The following is a 22,714-nucleotide window of genomic DNA, read 5'->3' as shown; positions in this document are numbered from 1 at the left end:
CCCAGTCATCTTCAACCCACAAATTCCAGCTCACATCTTTGTTATTTTTAATGATCAATTTTGGAGAAGATAATCTGCAAGAGTCCTAAAACTTGTTGTTTAACCAGAACATGTATTTTTTGGAAGCTAGATTTTGATACTTCTTTGGGATATGTAGCACTAGGAGCCTTTGGAAGAATGAGCAACTGCTCATGGACTGGTTGTAAATGGTAGTTGGTCACCGAGAGAAACAAACAGTCCACATCAAACAAAATCTGTTTTTAAATTGAAAAGGAGATAATACTCAAAGTCTTTGTGAAAAGAAACAAAAATAAACACCTCCAGACTTTAAAATCTAAACCAGGACATCAGTTTAATTGACTAACCACCGAATTGAGAACTGCCACAGTTAACAGAAGTGTGATATCAATGGCAAAACCTTTTCTTAAAGCTGAGAAAAGTCACCTCATTTCCCTTTTTGATTGAACTTTGAATCAATGGAATGGATGTCTTTTTTGGACCCCATACTTTCCAGTTGTTATAGTCTTAAAAAGACTGATTTTGTGTCCCTCTTGTGTGAATAAATGCATGTGTATTTGATATTAATGGGGTATAGTTTAATAATCTACTCTGCCATGTTACAGGATACATTTGTTATAATAAATAAATTGCTTTCTTGTTCATTGATGAACCTGGTGCGAATTTCTTTTGTCTTAAGACAGTGGTCACAGTCTGGCAGTAACCATTCTAGAGACTGAATTGGCAATTTTTCATGTAACAGTTCATGGAATAAGGGGTCTGATTTCCATCAGGTTCATGACAGAAGATATTCTAAGGGTCATTTAATAGTTAATAAATTCCTTTAGTGATGGCCAAGGCCATTGTTTAAAGTAATTCCTGGGTTAATGACAAATAATCAATTCTTTGAGTGGGATTAAAGTTAATTTGTCTAAATATCTCAGGATGATTTAGTAACATCTTATTGCTAGTGTGCTCTTTGTACTAATCTATTTCACTGAATGCAAGAGGTTTCTCAGCACTGCTTTGGCATAGTCTGACTCAAGCCAGGCTTTTGTACTGACTGAGGTATTTGCCAGCATTGATCAATCTTCAAAGCGCAACTGGAGGTTCCTGAGCCTGATTGTGCTTCTTATCCTATCTTCAGATATACGTGTAACAGTGTGGCCATCTTTTCTAAGTGAACTTTTTGAACCGCGGGCAAATTTAATGCTTTGCAGAAGCATGTGGGGTTGACTAAAAATGTTTGGAATAATTAATTGTGTGCATCAGCACTTTTGAATGGTTGATTGCATACTGTAAACATTTAAAAAGCTAGTGCTAATCACCCAAGCATACAGATATTTTATTTGCTTTGATGTGAACAAATAAATTGTGCAAGCACAACCTTGAAGAATACTTTTTGTATACAATATAAGTTTTAAATTTGCACTTGAGAATGAACTCTTTACTGAATTACTTGTTTTAAGAGTCGTTGACCATAAATACTCTGTACATATACAGAATAGCACAGAAATTCTAGTCATGGCCAGAAATCCTATTTACAATGCTGATCTGTTAAAACATTAAACACTTATTTTGGATCAAATTTACTCTGGACATTCTTGGACAGAAACTTCCTCTTCCAAAATAACACAGAACAGTCCAGGAAACCTTGCAGCTAGCAGTGGAGACGATCATTGCAAAGCCACATCTATTTTAAAAGCAATAAATGCTGTATTCTATACTCTTAAAGCCCACACTCACTTTTGACAGTTACTGTGAAGGGATAAGTATATAAGCAAAGTGTAAATAGGTGGGTGGAACAGATAGGTGGGGTGCCAAGTGAATGGAGGTTATCAGATAAGTGCTTCGGGCAGGTTGAAGAATCAGGTCAGGGAGAGTTAAAGTCAGTGGTGAATCAGAAGTGTTGCTTAATAGTTGCCCAGGAGTTGGAGTGGGCTTTTAATGTTCTAACCTTTCCTGAGCAACTATTAAGCTAAATAAGTGAAAAACCTCTAAAACCTTCAATTTTTCAGGGGAATTGTCAAATCAGAATTCTTGGGCAATTCCAGTCAGCTACTGGATTTCCACAGTGTTGATATACATCCCCACTTTGCCCCAACAAAAACAATAATCTGGGGGACCTAAAAATAACTGGGCTAATATTTTGAAATAAAGTCTAATTATTCTATTTGTATCTATAAGAGAAACTGGAAACAATATCTTCAACTTCTAGTGCATAAATGTCTACAACTAACAGCAAAGAACCTACAGAATGAGAAAAAGCTAGCTTGAATGATCCATCCAGACCCACTAATCCGCAATATCATGTACGTGCTCAACATATGGTTTCTCTGCAACCCAACAAGCCAGGCTATAAATCACATATCACGTGCAGAATAGAGAATGAAAAAGTAGCCAATATTTCATTTCACTCTTTAATGCACCATAAGAATATTTCATATAAATAGTTCATAAATGAGAAATTTACAAAATTTCAGGTGCCTTTAATTTATGGTTTTAAAATAATTAGGAAATCATGGGTTTGAAAAACACATTATCTTCTATAATAAGTTGGTATTAAAGGTATAAAGTTGACATTTATTACTTTTATTTGTTATTGAGACCACTCACTAATGACATCAATATTGATTAAACAAATAAATTAAATAATACACCTTTCCCTCCTCATTTCTATTTAATATGTGAAATACCAAGCTACTGTTGAATATCTCACATACATTTTACCAATGTCATCTCCCAAAATAGTCTTCTCTCATAAATCATTCTCCCATCTGTTTCCTGGTTATTTGTCTTTTGTTATACAATTTTTCTGTAATACATCTGGAGTTCATAATATTAGAACTGGAATTGAAGGGTAGCAATTAGCAGGTATTGCATTATGAAAAAAGTGACATTGCATTCAATTTATCATCAGGATTTCTAATTTTGCCCAAGGATCTCGCACCTCAATCAGGTGCTGGAATAGAAAAGCTGTTGGATATACAAATGATGAATTAATAAAGTAGGCTGTACTAAATATTCAAACAAAGTAACTACAGTAATCTATTTTATCCTATTTGGACACATACAAAATCAAAATATTTCAAAAATATTTCAACATTACAGGAAAATAATAGTGTTGAATACAAATGTTTCCTGGGCAAAAAGAAACATTTTATTCAGTTTCAGGCATGCCTTCAAGCACAATTTAATTGAAATGTCACAGAGGTGACCAGAGCTCCACAAATAATGGGGCAAACAGAAGACACAACATGAATATAGTCCTAAATCCATAATCATACAGTAATAGTGAAGTTGTCTTAGTTTAAGAGTATCCTGCTGAACTGTACATTTAGGAAATTATTCAATAAAATCCATAATGTCCCTTCCTTCCAACATTAAAAGAACTCAAATCAATTTCAGGAACCACATTGATCATAGATGGGGCAGCTAATGCCAATCAGATAAAACTAATTTGTAAATTCTTCAATTTTGTCACTCATTGTCATTTGATATAGTATCGAAATTTGGTAACTAAATCAGAGAATAAAATAAAAATTTGGAACTGTTAAGAACATTATGAAGCTTTCTCTCAAAAATGGTACCCACTGCAAGTTGTTTATAATTCTTACAATCAATATTTCAACTATAGACCATCAAGGTTAGGCACGTTATCTCACAACTAAATTATATAACTAATGTATTTTATTAATGCTCATTTTAATTTAGGTAACTTCAAAATCAAGTTCTATAGTCTTAATAATTTTACTAGCTTCAAGACAAACTCAAAATTGCTGATTCAGAGCAAGACATGTTCCAAATAAATTGGCACGGAGTTAAAATGCTTAATAAATTTGATTTTACCCCATCCAAAACTTTATTTTGCAAACCTACCTCATTGCCCTTTTCAACTGTGTTGGCCAACATCTCTTGCAGGGCTCGCACAGAGAGTGACTGCTCCAGCACAAAGCTGCAAATTGCAAGGTCTGGAGGCACATTCTGCAAATAGAAAGGAAATGTGAGTCTACTGTACTTTACACCACTCATTTTAATGGAGATTCAATTCCATGATTGTCAGGTTACTTGCATAAAATTAACAATAATTTGGATCTTTAAAGACATTTATTCCTTATCTTGCTTTTATACTTTTATAAAAATCTTCCATGGTCAAACAGGAGCATACCAATTACTGTGGGAAAAGCACAATGGGTAAAACACCTAAACTCCATTCATATAATTTTGCATACTGTCAAGAATGTCATTGAGAAGATTTTGGTTTTTTTGAATTACAGGTGTATTTTAAGTATATTCGCTTACATAGTAGATAAAAATCAAATCTCAAATTGTTAACAGAAAAATGCATAGGTTGATTTAGCATACAACTGAAATTTTGGTGGCAATATTACACTACAGAAGAATTTGCAAACATGTGACATGGTAGCTACCTCAAAACTAACAGAACAAAGCTGAATCACATGAGGACTGCATCACCCCTGCTCTAATGATGGAGAGAGAACAAACAAACATATTAAAGATATACCTCAACAGGTTTAAACTACCTGATTAATATCTTCTATATATCAATCTGGTCACTTGGATCAGCTTTGGTCACTTGTATGAAATATGCAAAATATAAATATTTAAAAACATAATATCCCTAAGTTTACATAAAATAAAACCAAAATGGCAATCCAGTGTACAAATGAAGTCCACTTAAAAACACTGACTAAAGTTTTCAAAGTGGATTCCAATTGATTAAAAAAAAATTAATGTTTTGTGACTAGTGTGAACAGAATTTATGCAAGTAGATATACAGCATTAATGTCTTGCAATATAATCAGAGTACTAAACCAAACAGATAAAACATTGGCTTAAAGACAAAGAGCAGGAAATGGTAGATTCTCCCCTCCCACTGCCAATTAATTGACCAATTAAGGGCCTTAACAATCACTTTAGAGCTTCTGCATGCCTTCGCTGCAATTAACTTTCCAGCGGGCAACAGGAGGAACAAGCTTTCTTGTTGGATAGGGGATGAGCCAAGACCTCTCTCAATTTGGGAATGATCGAGACGACAGATTGGGGCAGAGGTGGCCATTGAAAGCACTGGAATTGAACTCCCTTGACCTCTTTGAAAAAGGAGAAAGTGAGGTCTGCAGATGCTGGAGATCAGAGCTGAAAATGTGTTGCTGGAAAAGCGCAGCAGGTCAGGCAGCATCCAGGGAACAGGAGAATCAACGTTTCGGGCATAAGTTCCTGAAGAAGGGCTGGATGCTGGATGCTGCCTGACCTGCTGCGCTTTTCCAGCAACACATTTTCAGCTCTTTGAAAAAGGACCTATCTTGTCTGCCAGACTGCAGTACTGCTGCGGTGCAAGCCTCAGTCTCTGATGCAACATTGTTACAAGAGGCCGGCTGCTCAGGCAGGGTAGGATGTGGTGCATGTAAAGCATTTAGAAGTCAGATTCTTTAGACTTTCCAATTTGCAGTGCTGGCAAGGGGAAAGAGAATGAATTGTGTGAACATTATGGGTCTGCAACTATGCGTAAAGTAAATATGTCAGAACCTTCCAGCCAAGGAAAGCCTCTTCCCATTAGCTGGTGGTACATTGTACACAATTCTAAGATTTAATTAAAAAGAGATGCCAGGGAAAATGCAGCAAGACATTTTTTCCCAATGCAGCAAGTGGTTTCAAACAGGGACTTGCTGCCCACTAGCGTGTGACAGGGGAAACAAACAAAGACTTCAAAAGGAATTGGATGGGCACGTGTAGTAAACTTACAGGGATCATGTGGGGAGATAGGACTGACTGGATTGCTTCACTTGGAGGAGGCAATCAATGGGCTGAATTAGTCTCTTCTGTAATGTAAATTACAATGATTCTATAACTCCAGCTGGTCAATTCATAGAGTCTTCAAGCATGAACAGATAAAGAGGTAAAAGAGGAGGGAATAACACACTATTGATCAGAGAATCAATTACAGCAGTATAGAGAGAAGAAATCTTACAACGCTCTTCAAATGTATGCATGCACGCAGAAATTAAAAACCAAAAAAAGCAGTATTATAGGGCCCCAACGGTCAGAGAGAAAGAACAGACGTGTAAGCAAATTTTAGACACGTGCAAAACAAAGAGGGTAGTTACAGTAGGGGATTTCACCTTCCCCAATTTTAACTGGGGTTGTCATAGTGTGAAAGGTTTAGAGGGAATAAAATTCTTAAAATGCATTCAGGAGAACTTTTTAAGCAATGTAAAAGACTATTCTCAAGGCAGATAGACCTGGGCTTAAGTTTATGTTGAAGTATTTTGCAGACAGCAATCAAAGTTCCATTACATTCAAGACTGATTTAATAAGATCAGTTATAATTTGACCAGAGCAGACCAAGAGATGATACTTTTAGGTAAGTTAGTGTCAGGACAGTGGGATGCATTCATGAAGGGAAACAGGGAGGGTACAGGGCCAACAAGTTCCAAGAAAGACAAAGGGTGCAACCAACAAATCATGTGATCCCTGGATAACAAAGAATAGACAGAATTGGGTAAAGAGGAAAAAAAGGGAGACTTATGGCTGATACGGAGTTCTCAAAATAATAGAAGCCCTGGGGGAGTACAGAGTATGCAAGGGAAACTTAAAAAAGGTAGGGAACCAAAAAGGGGGCACACAAGAACAACAAGGTGAAATAAAGGAAAATCTTATTTTATTTTTCCAGAACTTTAAGGATAAATGTTTAATTAGGAAGAGAGTTGGGTCCACCAATGATGACAATAGTAAAGAGTGTGTGGAGCTGGTAAGGTCTTAATATTTTGTGTTGGTACTCACTGATGAGAGGGAGGGTACAGAAACCAGTGAGAAGGACTGTGATATCCTGAAAGAAAGTAGCATCGACAAAAAGGAGTTTAGGAGTGGCTTGGCAAGCTTAAAAGTAGGTGAATCTCAAAGGCTAAATGAAATGTATCGCAAGCTGTTGTGTGAAGCAAGGAAGGAATTGGCAGGGGCTCTGGTAATTAATTTCAATTCCTCCAGGGCCACAAGCAATGCCAAATGACTGGAGAACAGCCATTTTATTCAAGAAGGGAACAAAGGGTAAACCAGGAAGTCGAAGGCTCGTCTAACCTCACTGATGGGGAAACTATTGGAAGCAAGTTTGAGGGACGGAATTAATCTGCATCTAGAGAAGCAAGAATTAATCATGAACAGTCAGCATGATTTTGTCTTGTCTGACAAGGTGTGGAGGTAATGGAAATGCATTCATTGTTGTATACTTGGATGTCAGCAAGGCTGCTGATAAAGTCCCAGATGGGAGACTGTTAGCGAAGATAAAAGCCTATGGATCCAAGGAAATTTGGCTATTTGGATCCAAAATTCGCTGAGTGGAAGAAGTAGAGGGTGCTGGTTGAGAGGTGTGTCCAGTGAGTTTTTTTTGCAGTGTTGGGGCCCTTGCTATTTGTGATTATATATAAACAATTTCATAAATGTAGAAGGATTGATCTGTAGGTTTGTAGATGATACAAAAATTGGTGGGGATCAGAGTGAGGATGATAGCCTTAAGGTTACAGGAGGATACAAACATACTGGTCAGATGGACTGATCAATGGCAAATGGAATTCAATCTGGATAACTGAGAAGTGGTGCACTTGAACAGAAAAGAATAAGGCAAGGGAATACATGACGACTGCTAGGACCCTTAGATGCACACAGCGTCAGAGGGACCTTGGTATACAATTCAATCAGTTCCTTTTGCAGGACAGGTAGATTGCCTTTAGTAGCCCAGGCTTAGAGTTTAACAGCAGGGAGGGTATGCTGGAACTGTATACAATGTTGGTTAGGCCACAGCTAGAGTTCTGAATCCAATGATAGGAAGGTTGTGGTTACACTGGAGGGGGTGTGGAGGAGATTTACCATGACTTGCCTGGACTACAGAGCTTTAATTACAAAGTGAATAGATTGGGTTGCTTTTCTTGGAGCTGAGGAGACTGAGGGGGCAACACAGAACCCTTACAGTGCTGAGTGGGGCCATTTGGACCACTGAGTCTACATCAACCCTCTAAAAAGCATCCCACTTAAATCCCAGTCCCCTACCTGATCCCAGTAATCCCACAATCCCATTTTTATCATGGCCAATCCACCTAACCTGCACATCTTTGAACGTAGGAGGAAATCCATGCAGGTTCGGAACATGCCAATTCCAGTCACCCAAGGCTGGAATCGAATGCGGGTCCCTGGCACTCATGTAGCAGTGCTAACCACTGAGCCACCATGCCACCGTGATTGAGAAGCATTAAATTACGAGAGGCATAGGTAGGATACACAGAAAAGGAATTCTCTCTCTCTCCCCCTCTCCCCACCCCCTCTTAGTGGAGGGATCAATGACTGGGGTCATGATTTATAGTAAGGGGCAGGAGGTTTAGAAAGGATGGGAGGAAACTTTTTTCTCCACTCAGTGGTGGGTGTAAGATTGGTAGATGCAGAAACCCTCATAACAGTTTAGCAGTATTTAGATACATACGTTGTCAAGGCATACAGTTATGTGCCAAGTGCTGAAAGTGGGATTAAAATAGTTGGGTGCTTGTTTTTGACCAGTGCAGACTAAATGGGCTGAAGGGCCTTATTCTATTCTATAAACTTCTATAACAAAGAATCAAGGGGTGTAGTCATACAGTGGGAAAGTTGTTTATGTAGAAGTTCAGCAATGGCCTTATTGCATGCTAAGATAGATAGACCTACCTGCTCCGATGTTCCTAAGATCCTTAGAAGCATAAGAGTTTAGGTAATCTACATTGGAGATTCTTTTGGGAAAACCTACATTATGCCAGTATCTTTTCATAGACTGCTATGAATGTTCTTTTGTTCCACTTTTCAGTAATGAGTGTCCCACATTCAGCCAAACAAGCCTGAATTTTAATTCTAGTTGTCATGGAAAACAGCAAAAGTAATTTCAGGTACTTCCGACTCAACCATGATGTTATAATGTAAATTCACAATTGTTCTCTTTGTCCTTCAGTTCCAGATAATGGTATTTTCTCATCCAAACTGTATCTCAAAAGCAATTATCATAGAGTCATAGATATGTACAGCACGGAAACAGACCCTTCAGTCCAACTCGTCCATGCCAGCCAGATATCCCAGGAGGCAACATCTTTGCTTTAAAAAAAAGAATCTTCAGTATAAAAAGAGTGTTAAAATTGGTAAAAGTAACACATTCAATCTTGTGTTGTGATCTAAGAAAAGGTGACGAATGGGGTGGGGGAGGGTAAAAAAGAAAGGACGTTGTTGGAGAAAGTCAGCAGGTCTGAGAGCATCTCTTCAGGAGAAAGCGGAGTTAACTTTTCAGTTCAGTGAACCCTCTTCAAAGCTAATTGCAGCTAGGAAATGTTTAACATAATACTGAAAATGAGGTGAGGAGAGGGGTGAAAGAGTAAATGATTGGAAGAGATTAAGCCCAGTGAGAGAGAAAGAACAGCAATTGGGCAAAAGGTATAGATAATGGCCAGCCTGGGAGAATCAATAGCTGCTAATGAGGACGATTTGTAGCTCACAATGGATTGGTTGTGGTAACAGCCCATGTGGTGACAACACTTGGTATGTATGGGTTGGGAGAAAGATATGGAAGAAAGTGCTCAGTCCCTAAAAATTATTGAACTAGATTTTCAGTCGTGCAGGTCCTCAGGTGGAAAATAAGGTGCTGTTCTTCCATCTTGTGCTGAGCTTTGCTGGAGTTCATAGAAACGTTGGTCAGGGAATACGGTGGTGTGTTGAAGTGAAAAGCAACTGGATGCTTTGGGTCATTTCTACAGACAGAACATAGGCGTTTTGCAAAGTAATCACTCAGGCTGCGTTTTGCCTCTCCAATGTAGAGAAACCATTTTGTGAGCAACAGATACAGTAGACTAGATTGAGTGAACTGCAGGTAAATCACTGCTTCACCTGGAATATGTAACTAGTGCCTTGGATTGAGGAAGGAGGAAATAAACAGGCAGGTGTTGCACCTTCTGCAAGTTGGAAGACGCCTTGGGAGTGGGGGGAGCTGTTGGGAGTGGAGGAGGGTAGGCCAAGATGACCTGGAGGGAAAGGTCCTGACAGAAGGCTGACTAGAGAGAGGGGAGGGGAACATGTCTGGTGGTGGCATCCCACTGAGGTAATGGAAAAGGCAGCTAATGATCGTTCAGATGTGGATTCTGGTGGAGTGGCAAGTGAGGACGAGGGGAACCCTGTAGGTGTTGTGGGAGGGAAGGGAAGAGAAGGGGCAAGGACAGAAGTGTGAGAGATGGGTCCAACAAGGCTGACAGCCTTATCTACCATGGTGGTGGAGGATCTTTGGTTGAGGAAGATGGACATTTCAAAAGGTCCACTGGAGAAGCTGGCATCATCAGATTAGATTAGATTAGATTAGATTACTTAGTGTGGAAACAGGCCCTTCGGCCCAACAAGTCCACACCGACCCGCCGAAGTGCAACCCACCCATACCCCTACATTTACCCCTTACCTGACACTACAGGCAATTTAGCATGGCCAATTCACCTGACCTGCACATCTTTGGACTGTGGGAGGAAACCGGAGCACCCGTAGGAAACCCATGCAGACACGGGGAGAACGTGCAAACTCCACACAGTCAGTCAGTCGCCTGAGGCGGGAATTGAACCCGGGTCTCTGGCGCTGTGAGGCAGCAGTGCTAACCACTGTGCCACCCACTATGATGTGACAGAGGTAGAGAAACTGAAAGAAAGGAATGGAGGAGTCTTTACACAAAGTGGGGTGTGAGGATGTATCGTCCAAATAACTGTGGGAGTTAGTGGGTTTGAAGTGGATATTGGTGACTAGCCTATCACCAGATATGGAAACTATAAATGATTTAAAAATGTAGAAAAAAACTGCAGAACTTGGTAAAGAGAAAAAGGAAAAGAAATAGAAACAGAAATCATCACAAAAAAAATTAAGAAATGAATAGTGACTTTGGATCCAAGTAAAATTAAAATTTTCTGCATGAACTTGCACCTATTCAGAACACACATAGTGGAAATTTGTGGGGGATGGAATTATAGCAATGAGCTAATTATGGTTTTGGTAGCCATATTTTGCAGTAGCACAAATAATTGAGGAAATTCACACGGTATGATTGGCAAAGGCCCATGATAAATTAATAATTTCTCTTGGAAAAAAGAAGTGCCCACCCTGTTCTAATACTAAAACCAAACTGCAGATGCTGGAAATCAGAAACAAAATTAGACATTACTGGAAAAGCTCAGCAGGTCAGGCAGTATCGGTGAAGAGAAAGCAGTGTCGGAACTGCAGCCCAAAAACTGCAATTATGCACTGGGGAAAATTTCAGGATAAGTATGTTTATTTTAGAGAACGAAATACCTTTGCATTTGATGTTGCTTCAAGGAAGCAAAGCCGATTTCCAAATCCTTCAGCAGAAAGGCAGAGCTTAATCTGTGCTTTGACAATGCTCGTAGTGCACTGAAGAACCACTTGATCATCCTTTCAAACAAAAGAAAATGAACCAGGTTAGTGAATATTTTTACACTATAAGCCAATATTTTTACAATATTTTAGGTAAAAGGTATGAAACTCAAAAAATAAGCTTCCTGTCTGTTTGGCAAGTAAACCTATAGCTAAGGTGGCACAAAGCAAATTTTGTAGGTGGTTTTGGTCTGATAATTGCTGAATCTAGGCAAAGTTAAATTGTACAGTTCTAAGGTAGTGTCTTTAGACATTTTTTTAAAATGTCACATCTTCCATGGTTGTAGCTTTTTCTATCATTTCCTTAAACTCATTGCTGAAAGGCCTGATCAACATTTGCGGCTATGAAATATCACACAAATGATAGTAACCACACAACCGACTGCTAACTTACTTTATTCGTGCAGCTTCCATATGCACCTGGATTGGGAAATCAAATGGCAGAGGCTGACATGAGAAATAGCTGGAATTACCCCTGCTCTTTTTGGTCCACAAAACTTTAAAAAAGCCTGCGCTGGATCTCCATCCAACCCAAGGCAGAATAGTCACCAGCACTTTTCTCCTCACGCTTTAGGTTAGAAGCGCAGCTGGAGGGCTCATGGTGCTATGTTAATATCTGAGCCAGATAACCTGAGTTTAAATCCCATTAGCTCCAGAGATGTGCCATAACATCCCTGTACAGGTTGATTAAAAAAATACCTATAAGATGAAGCTTGGATACAATATTCAAAGCTTGAGGAAAGACAGTAGCTTGGAAAGGGTTCCTGACTACTCATCCAATAGAGAAGAATATCCTGAGTATAACAGCCCTGACCGGTTGAATAACTGTGCCCAGGCTTCTGGATTGAGAAGTGTTTTTTTTGGGGAGGTGGAGCAGAGAGAGAAGGCTGTCATTGCCTTACTGTGCTGGAGCCCTCTGACTGAGGGGTGTCTCACTTAACTAACGACTATATCCCTTAGATTTTAAGACATGTTTGCCATGTGTGTACATGACAGGAATGCAATTCACAGGATGATGCCATATAGAAACATGTCTACCACTTGACTCATAGCTACTGATGACAAGCTTCCTGGCTACATTAACAAACTAATCAACACAGAAGTACACTACACCCATTAGCTCACTCTATCAAGAAAGGTCTTGATTGACTTCTCACAATTCTCATCAAAGCCCACATCATTCAAGGCCTGGGATGATCCCTGATCACTATTCCATCACTGTTTCAGCCAGCTCATTCCAGATTATAAAAATAAAATTCACCCCTTTGGTTCTTCGTAATTTCTCAATGTGTGCTCTGGTTATTCATCCTCCTCTCAGGCAAACAGTTTCTCCCCATTATCAAAATCATTCCAAATTTTGAGCAAATGTATACATCTTCCCACAACTTTCACTGCAAGTTACAGTACTCGCAGTACTTGCAGAAAATACGGAGATATGGCATTGAGGGTGAGTTGGAGGTTTGGATTAGGAATTGGCTGGATGGAAGAAGACAGAGGGTAGTAGTTGATGGCAAAGTTTCTTCATGGAGTGCCGTCACTAGCGGTGTTCCGCAAGGATCTGTTTTGGGACCATTGCTGTTTGTCATTTTTATAAATGACCTGGAAGAGGGGTTAGAAGGTTGGGTGAGCAAGTTTGCGGATGATACGAAAGTCGGAGGAGTTGTTGACAGTGAGGAAGCATGTGGCAGGTTACAGCAGGATATAGAGAAGCTGCAGAGCTGGGCAGAAAGGTGGCAGATGGAATTCAATGTAGCTAAGTGCGAGGTGATTCACTTTGGGAAGAATAACAAAAAGATGGGGTACTGGGCTAATGGTCGGATACTTGGTAGTGTGGATGAGCAGAGGGATCTTGGTGTCCATGTACACAGATCTCTGAAAGTTGCCACCCAGGTAAATAGTGCGGTGAGGAAGGCATATGGCGTACTGGCTTTTATTGGTAGAGGAATTGAGTTCCGGAGTCCTGAGGTCATGATGCAGTTGTATAAGACTCTGGTACGGCCGCATCTGGAATATTGTGTGCAGTTTTGGTCGCCATACTATAGGAAGGATGTGGAGGCATTGGAACGGGTGCAGAGGAGGTTTACCAGGATGGTGCCTGGTATGGAAGGAAAATCGTATGAGGAAAGACTGAGGCACTTGGGGCTGTTTTCACTAGAGAAAAGAAGGTTTAGGGGTGACTTGATTGAGGTGTACAAGATGATTAGGGGGTTAGATAGGGTCGACAGTATGAACCTTTTCCCGCGTATTGAGTCGGGTATTACAAGGGGGCATAGCTTTAAATTAAGGGGGGGGTAGATATAGGACTGATGTTAGGGGTAGGTTCTTCACTCAGCGAGTCGTTAGTTCATGGAATGCCCTGCCAGTAACAGTGGTGGACTCTCCCTCTTTATGGGCATTTAAGAGGGCACTGGATAGGTATATGGAGGATAGTGGGTTAGTGTAGTTTAGGTGGGCTTGGATCGGCGCAACATCGAGGGCCCAAGGGCCTGTACTGCGCTGTATTCTTCTATGTTCTATGTTCTATGTACTCACTATTATAATTAGAAAAACACAGCTTCCAGCTTGCATACAAAGGGCACATGGCTCGTGGCCTGACTGACTGTTTAATAATGTTGATTTAGGGACAGATATCTGACAAAGAAACTACACAGATGTATCTCTTTCTGATCAATTCTCTAACCAGAAAGCTGGTGGCCATAGACAGCGGATTAACGGTCGGGGAGATAGACAATTGACCTTTTAAATGTCAATTTTGTCTATCTCTAGATATCAGAAAGCAGAGCTCATGCCAGTGACCTAATCTTAACCTAAAATACTTAATTTCTCTCATTGCAATGACAAATAGGTAGTCACTGAGTCTTTAGTCCCATTCACAGCTCAACATATAATAAAACAGTCCATGTCTGCATTCAGCAAGACTTGATCAATCTCAGCATGAATATTGTCATGGTGTTCTGAAAAGGAATCATTCTGCACTCAAAAATGTTAACTTGATTTCTCCCTCCAAAGACAGGCAGTTCTGCTGACTTTCACCAGAACTTCGTGTTATTATTTTAGGTTTCTGGCATCTCCAATATTTTGCTTTTACCACTTGAATGTTATCTAGGAGCAATGTCATTCACATCACAGGAGTACACAGCATGGTTGGCACACTGCTTTGCTGCCTCTTCCAACTTATTCATCTTTTCCATAACATGGAAAGATGAAGTCTACACTGACTGCATACAAAATACATCTTCCTCTATCATTCTTCTCCTGAATACCAGACCACAATCTAGGTTGTTGCTTGATGTATTGCAAGATGGCAGTGCGAGAAATGCAAATGATACAGACTCTCTCAGGCAAGTGTAAATGATCCCGTGACACTATCAAGAAAGTATTCTTCTATATGCTGACTAACATTTATCCCTCAAATCAATATCACTGAAAGTCAGATTATCTGGCCATTTTTACATTGTGAAGCTTTGTATGACCTTGCTGAATATAAGTGGTCTGTGCAATTTTCTACAGTTTAGTAGTCACTACACTTCAAAAGTAGTGCTTTGGCTGTAGAATGCTCCAGGATATCCTGAGGTCACGTAAGTCAGCATCAAGTTGCAAATCAAATCTCTCTTTCTACCATGGTACAAATGGAGGAGTTGGTGGTTCCAGCAGTTAAAATCAGGAAGTACATGGGTGCTTGCAATGTCACTTACATGGGACAACTTCACAAATTCATTACAGTTTCCAACACTGGATAATTATTCAGCAAAATGGAAATGCTAGCCCTGCAAATTCTTTTACTGCCTATGTAGAATATTCATAGAAATATATCAGACTCTTGAGAGCTCTCACTACTGCTGACTCAGTGTTGCTGCTCCTTCTATTTCAATCTTTTCCCACATTTGGTCTGCATCTAGCTCTTTCAGCAGCTGCAGGCTTTTAAAAGTAGCAGCTGCACGGTGGCCAAGAAATCTGATAATGCTGTATCCATCTCAGGTATAAAAAGGGGAACAAAAGCATGCAATATGGCAGACTTCATTTATGCATGCATTCTGACCCAGAACAGGAACACCTACAACACAGTCAAACAAGTTTTATTTTTCTTTTAAAAAAAAGGAGTTTAATGGTCAAGATTCTATAATATAAGCAAGCGGGGGTAAGGAGGGTTGGGGGGGGGGGGAAAGAAAGAAAGAAAGAAAGAAAGAAAGAAAGAAAGAAAGAAAGAAAGAGAGAGAGAAACAGTGCACTTATGATACCTCTTAATCCATTAGGTTTGTCACTCATATGTATAATTTGATATATGCTACCTAACCAGCAGTCATAAAATAGGACTGCTACCAATCATCAGTTAACAAGGTTCAGTGTTGTAAACTGTACTTTCCTATATGCTCCTTCCAGATTCACAACTCCCACTTGACCCCATTCCCAAACTCCTCCCTCCATCCCCACCAGAACGAGTGCTGCTGTCAATAATCTAAAAATTGCAAACCTCATCAGCAGTGAGCTGCAGGAGGATGCCCAGCAAGCGTCTGCATCTCAACAGCCCAATGCAAAGGCTGACAAGATGTGTTCTGAGTTAGGGACAATTTCCTATACATATTTGTACCAGCAAAAGCCAATTTCTCGACTCCATGTGTTCTTTCTTGTCAGGTGCAGCAAAAGTAATTGAAAACGCATCTTGCATAAGAGATGAGAAATGCAGGAATCGAAAAATGTTGTGAAAATTATTATGATGAGTATTTCTGATCTTTTGCATTTCTCGGGTAAAAGACGAATTCATTACTTTGGATCTCAAAGTATTTCTTTTTGACTCCCCCAACAGATTTGCAAAAGCATATGAACCAATCTTGAAACCCAAAAACAGACAGAATGTGTGTAAAGTGTGAAATTAAGGATTCAGAGTCAGAGATGTACAGCATGGAAACAGACCCTTCGGTCCAACCCGTCCATGCCGACCAGATATCCCAACCCAATCTAGTCCCACCTGCCAGCACCCGGCCCATATCCCTCCAAACCCTTCCTATTCATATACCCATCCAAATGCCTCTTAAATGCTGTAATTGTACCAGCCTCCACCACTTCCTCTGGCAGCTCATTCCATACCCGTACCACCCTGTGTGTGAAAAAGTTGCCCCTTAGGTCTCTGTTATATCTTTCCCCTCTCACCCTAAACTTATGCCCTCTAGTTCTGGACTCCCTGACCCCAGGGAAAAGATTTTGTCTATTTATCCTATCCATGCCCCCCAATTTTGTAAACCTCTAGAAGGTCACCCCTCAACCTCCGACGCTCCAGGGAAAACAGCCCTAGCCTGTTCAGCCTCTTCCTGTAGCTCAGATCCTCCAACCTTGGCAACATCCTTGTAAATCTTTTCTGAACCCTTTCAAGTTACACAACGATAGGAAGGAGACCAGAACTGCACGCAATATTCCAACAGTGGCCTAACCAATGTCCTGTACAGCTGCAACATGACCTCCCAACTCCTGTACTCAATACTCTGACCAATAAAGGAAAACATACCAAACGCCTTCTTCACTATCCTATCTACCAGCGACTCCACTTTCAAGGAGCTATGAACCTGCACTCAAAGGTCTCTTTGTTCACCAACACTCCCTAGGACCTTACCATTATGTGTACAAGTCCTGCTAAGATTTGCTTTCCCAAAATGCAGCACCTCACATTTGGCTGAATTAAACTCCATCTGCCATTTCTCAGTCCATTGACCCATCTGGTCCAGATCCTGTTGTATTCTGAGGTAATCCTCTTCGCTGTCCACTACACCTCCAATTTTGGTGTCATCTGCAAACTTACTAACTGTACCTCTTATGCTCGCATCCAAATCATTTATGTAAATGACAAAAAGTAGAGGGCCCAGCACCAATCCTTGTGGCACTCCACTGGTCACAGGCCTCCAGTCTGAAAAACAACCCTCCACTACCACCCTCAGTCTTCTACCCTTGAGCCAGTTCTGTATCCAAATGGCTAGTTTTCCTTGTATTCCATGAGACCTAACCTTGCTAATCAGTCTCCGATGGGGAACCTTGTCAAACGCCTTACTGAAGTCCATATAGATCACATCTACTGCTCTGCCCTCAATCTTCTTTGTTACTTCTTCAAAAAACTCAATCAAGTTTGTGAGACATGATTTCCCACGTACAAGGCCATGTTGACTATCCCGAATCAGTCCTTGCCTTTCCAAATACATGTACATCCTGTCCCTCAGGATTCCCTCCAACAACTTGCCCACCGGTCACCGGTCTATAGATCCCTGACTTGTCTTTACCGCCCTTCTTAAACAGTGACACCACGTTAGCCAAACTCCAGTCTTCCGGCACCTCACCTGTGACTATCGATGATACACATGTCTCAGCAAGAGGCCCAGCAATCACTTCTCTAGCTTCCCACAGCATTCTCGGGTACACCTAATCAATCCTGGGGATTTATCCACTTTTAACCATTTCAAGACATCAAGCACTTCCTCCTCTAATCTGGACATTTTGCAAGATGTCACCATCTATTTCCCTACAGTCTATATCTTCCATATCCTTTTCCACAGTAAATACTGATGCAAAATATTCATTTAGTATCTCCCCCATTTTCTGTGGCTCCACACAAAGGCTGCCTTGCTGATCTTTGAGGGACCCTATTCTCTCCCTAGTTACCCTTTTGTCCTTAATATATTTGTAAAAACCATTTGGATTCTCCTTAATTCTATTTGCCAAAGCTATCTCATGTCCCCATTTGCCCTCCTGATTTCCCTCTTAAAGTATACTCCTACTTTCTTTATACTCTAAAGATTCACTCGATCTATCCTGTCTATACCTGACATATGCTTCCTTCCTTTTTCTTAACCAAACCCTCAATTTCTTTAGTCATCCAGCATTCCCTATACCGACCAGCCTTCCCTTTCACCTTGACAGGAATACACTTTCTCTGGATTCTCGTTATCTCATTTCTGAAGGCTTCCCATTTTCCAGTCGTCCCTTTACCTGTGAACATCTGCCTCCAATCAGCTTTCGAAAGTTCTTGCCTAAAACTATCAAAATTGGCCTTTCTCCAATTTAGAACTTCAACTTTTAGATCTGATCTATCCTTTTCCATCACTATTTTAAAAAAAAATAGAATTATGGTTGCTGGCCCCAAAGTGCTCCCCCACTGACACCTCAGTCACCTGCCCTGCCTTATTCCCCAAGAGTAGGTCTAGTTTTGCAACTTCAAACAATTAAGCACATTTCAGTGAATGAATTGTCAGGTATCTTCGGAGATTAGATTAAAAAAAAAGCTAACTAGATGGGAATGACTTTGATATTGTGTTTAATTCATTTCCAGTGTGCATACAATGGAGGAGTGCTGGCAGGGATGGGCGGACATCACATCCAGGACAAACCGCACGTTTCTCAAACAGAGAAACAGATTTAAGATGGTTTGTTCTCTTTACAGACCCATGATTTCAGAAAAATCAAAAAGGATTTACACTGGAAAATGAGCTTGAAATTGACCACCTCTGGTCACACGGGTAGAGGATGTAACTCTAGGTTGGAAACTCCAATGTTCATAACCAATAGCAGCTCAGTAGCATCACTACTGACCAAGCTTCTGAAGAACACATCTATTAAACCGTGTCTAAAATCAAGAGAGAAAACCCTATCCGATCTTATTGTCACCGACGTAGCAGTTCCAGAGGGAGAAAGAACCTAACATATCAGTGCTGAAAGACAAGGCTGAAGCACATGCAACTATCTTCAGTCAGGAGGCACTGAGAGGGTAATCCATCTCAACATCATAGATGCCAATCTTCAATTAATTTCATTCACTCCATGGCTGAAAACACTGGATATTGCAAAGGTTTTTGATCTTGATTATCAGTACTATTGCTGAGAGATTGTGTGTTCTAAAATGAGTTGTGCCCCAAAGCAGAGTTTTCTAGTATAGCTAGAAACTCTGCCACCTACCCAGCAATGTGGAACATTCCCTCGGCACATCCTGCCCACACTAAGTAGGCCAAATTGAATTCCGCTTTTTCTCAAAGCATCAAAAGATGAAAGATGTCATTATGAGTGATATCAAGCTACACTTAAAGCAATAACCTGCTCACTGACGCTCCGTTTGAGTTCCACTCGGGCCACTTACAGCTCCTAATATTGTTACAGCCTTGCTGCAAATATGGTTAAAGCATTGAGTTCCAGAAGTGGGATGACAGTGACTGCCACTGACATCAAGACAGCTTTTGACCAAGTATGAGATCAAGGAGCCTTGGAAAAATTGAAGGGGAAAAAGGGGCTTGTATCATGCCCAGCCCACAGGAATACCACTTGTCATCACTGAAGGACATCACTGCAGTAACTCTCAGGACAGTATTCTAGCCTACTATCTTCAGCTGTTACATTAAATATTCCTATCAAGGATTCCAATGGTATAGACAGAATTGAGGGTACAATCAAATTAGTAATGAACTTATAAAATGGCTGAGCAGGCGTGAGGGTCCAGAAGACCTACTACTGCTAATTCATATATTTCATGTTCCCTCCACCATAGAATCAGAAGTCGAGATGTTAATGGATTATTGTACAACATTCAGTAGCATTCACAACTTTACAAATACTGCAGCAGCGCATGGACATACATAACAAGTCCAATTACATTTAGGCTTGAGGCTGATTTATAGCAAGTGACATTTATGTTACAAAAGCATCAGGCAATGACCATCTCCAATAGGAGAGAATTTAATCATCTCCTATTGATATACAGTGGCATTACCATTGCTGAATTCCTTATCAGCAATGTCCTGGAGGCACACTAGAGACAACAGGCTGAACTGGACTGCCCTTGAAATACTGTGGACACAAGAACAGGTCAGAGGCTTGGAATGTAACTCACCTCAGGTGATGGAATACTCTACATTTGCCTGGATGAATGCAATTCCAATAACATTCAAATAGTTCACTCCATGGGGAAAAAAACCCATATAGACAACAAGGAGAACTAATGTCATTTACAAAATACCTTGCAAAAACTGTAACAAACGCTACATTGGATAAATAGGCAGAAAACTAGCCACCAGGATACATGAACATCAACCAGCCGCAAAAGCACACGACACACTCTCACTCTCACACTGAGGTAACCCTTACCTCAGAGAAGGACAAGGGCAGCAAACACATGGGAACATAGCCACTTACAACACACCATTCTGATTTGGAACTATGATATGTTATCAACCTGAAACATTAACAATGTTTTCTCCACAGATGTTACTTGACCTGCTGAGTTTTTTTTCCCTTTCAGCGTAAGTACTTTGCTTTTGTATTAACTTGTAATTACATAAATTATTTGGCTGTTTGAAAGAAGTGCAATAACTTCAAGCCAGGAGTTTATTTTTCCTTTGAATAAAATAAACATCAACCTATTACTAGACTCTATGGACGGCACGGGAGCTCAGTGGTTAGTACTACTGCCTCACAGTGCCAGGGACCTGGGTTCTATTCCACCCGCGGACGGCTGTTTTTGCAAACCCCGACATTCTCCTGTCTGCGCAGGTTTCCTCCCACAGTCCAAAAGTGTGCAAGGTTTAGTGGACTGGCCATGAAAAACTGCCCAAAGTATCAAGGGATGTGTAAACTAGATAGATTAGCCATGGGAAATGCAGGGTTACAATGATTGGGGTGGAATGCTTTTTGGAGGGGCAGTGTGGACTCACTGGGCCAAATAGTCTGTTTCTACACTGTAGGAATTCTATGATTCTTTCATTAGCATATAAAACTTACTTGCTTTATTGTATCTTATCATTTACATATCAACCAGATCTGACCTCAGTTACATAGTGGCTGTCTTTTGCTTGATAAGTAAAGTTGCCGTGTTGAAATCGATAGCCCAGTAGCTTCTATCGTTACTTTGCAAAATAAACAGATATCAAATCCAATAGGATCACTGCCCTCCCGACCAAACCCATGCAGCACAGGTGTTTGACTCTATATGAAGATTCATGCTGATTATGGAGATTTGTGAAATCTGTCTTTAAAGAAGCATTCAGGATAGCTTTTGTATAAATACTGGCTGGATACACAATTCCAACATTACATTAGGAATATTTTAATGCCAATGTAGGTAGAAGACAGTCCTAGTTGCCACACCCTCCTCTTCATATGTTTTTTCTTCCTCGAGAAGGATTTCTGCTGTGCCTCCTGAAATACCCCAAGAAACTCCTGCCATTGCTGTTCCAATACCTTCCCTGTCAGGCTCCTATTCCAAATAAACTCTGGCCAGCTCCTCCCTCATGTCTGTAGTTACTTTTACTTAATTGTAAAACATTCAAAGTTATGGGGCAAGTGCTGGAAAGTGGGATTCATGTAGATTTAGAGTAGTTTTTGTTGGTGCTGGAAAAGCACAGGTCAGGTAGCATCTGAGGAGCAAGAAAATTTTTCATTCCTAAAGAAGGGCTTTTGCCCGGAACGTCGATTTTGCTGCTCCTCGGATGCTGCCTGACCTGCTGCGCTTTTCCAGCACCACTCTAATCCAGACTCTGTTTCCAGCATCTGCAGTCCTCACTTTTGCCTAGTTTTGTTTGTGCAGACTCAATGGGCCAAAGGGCCTCACAGTCATACAGCCAGTCACTTCAGTATTTTATGATTCCATGGTTCAGGCAAAAAGGATATTTCATAAGCAGTTTGTGCATTCTTTTACTGATTTACTCAGTGAATTATTTGACATAAGAGAATGATACACCAAATCAGGAAAACATTTAAAAGAATACATTCAACTAACCCAAGTCCACTTGGCTTCTGCAACCTTTAAAATGGAGTAATCTACCAGAACTAATAAGAGGGTGTTGAACTGTGGTTCAGGGGTGCAGCTGGGCAGGGAGAGTTTTCAGAGCACTCCTCATTCCCAGTCTACTATCACAGTTTGCTTTCTATCCCACACATGAAGGGCATTAGGCTGGTATTTATTGCCTACTCCTATTTGTCTTTGAAACAGAGGGGGAAACTTGGTCAACTGTACTGCTGAGGTCAGGAATTGCTTTTCATTGATATCCGATTGATGTTGGCAAAATAAATTTACAAATTAAGAAGGGAATTTGGAAACTCTAGTATCTCTAAAGCAGGAGGCAATAATTATTAGCATTGACCATTCACACATTGAGCACTTCTCTGCAGCCAGCCTTAATCACAGCTTAATCACAATTTATGCAGTTGCACTTTGCACCTCTGAATAACAAGACAAAGCAAAAAGACCACAGAGAGCACAAACAGCTAAAAGCAACACCAGCATAGTTTGGTGAGATAAGCTTTCCTTATC

At 40.4% G+C, this 22,714-nt stretch overlaps 1 protein-coding gene across 15 annotated transcripts in view; it reads right to left on the bottom strand.

Moving 5' to 3' along the window:
- The window catches only part of LOC122542710 (ryanodine receptor 1-like), a 404,506-nt gene that overhangs the window by 346,763 nt on the left and 35,029 nt on the right, over positions 1 to 22,714 (bottom strand). For all 15 annotated transcript variants that reach the window (XM_087983940.1, XM_087983944.1, XM_087983942.1 and 12 more), the window contains exons 2-3: positions 11,338 to 11,457; positions 3,877 to 3,981 (exon numbers count right to left, since the gene is read on the bottom strand). In XM_087983940.1, the coding sequence (XP_087840066.1) occupies positions 3,877 to 3,981; positions 11,338 to 11,457 (225 nt within the window). The remainder of the gene's footprint in view (positions 1 to 3,876; positions 3,982 to 11,337; positions 11,458 to 22,714) is intronic.

The sequence above is a fragment of the Chiloscyllium plagiosum genome, unplaced genomic scaffold, assembly GCF_037043375.1.
Source record: "Chiloscyllium plagiosum isolate Xiang-an unplaced genomic scaffold, Cpla_swu_hap1 HiC_scaffold_47, whole genome shotgun sequence".
NCBI lineage: Eukaryota > Metazoa > Chordata > Chondrichthyes > Orectolobiformes > Hemiscylliidae > Chiloscyllium > Chiloscyllium plagiosum.
Note: the sequence above shows the minus strand (reverse complement) of the source record. Positions and strands in the feature narration are given on the sequence as shown.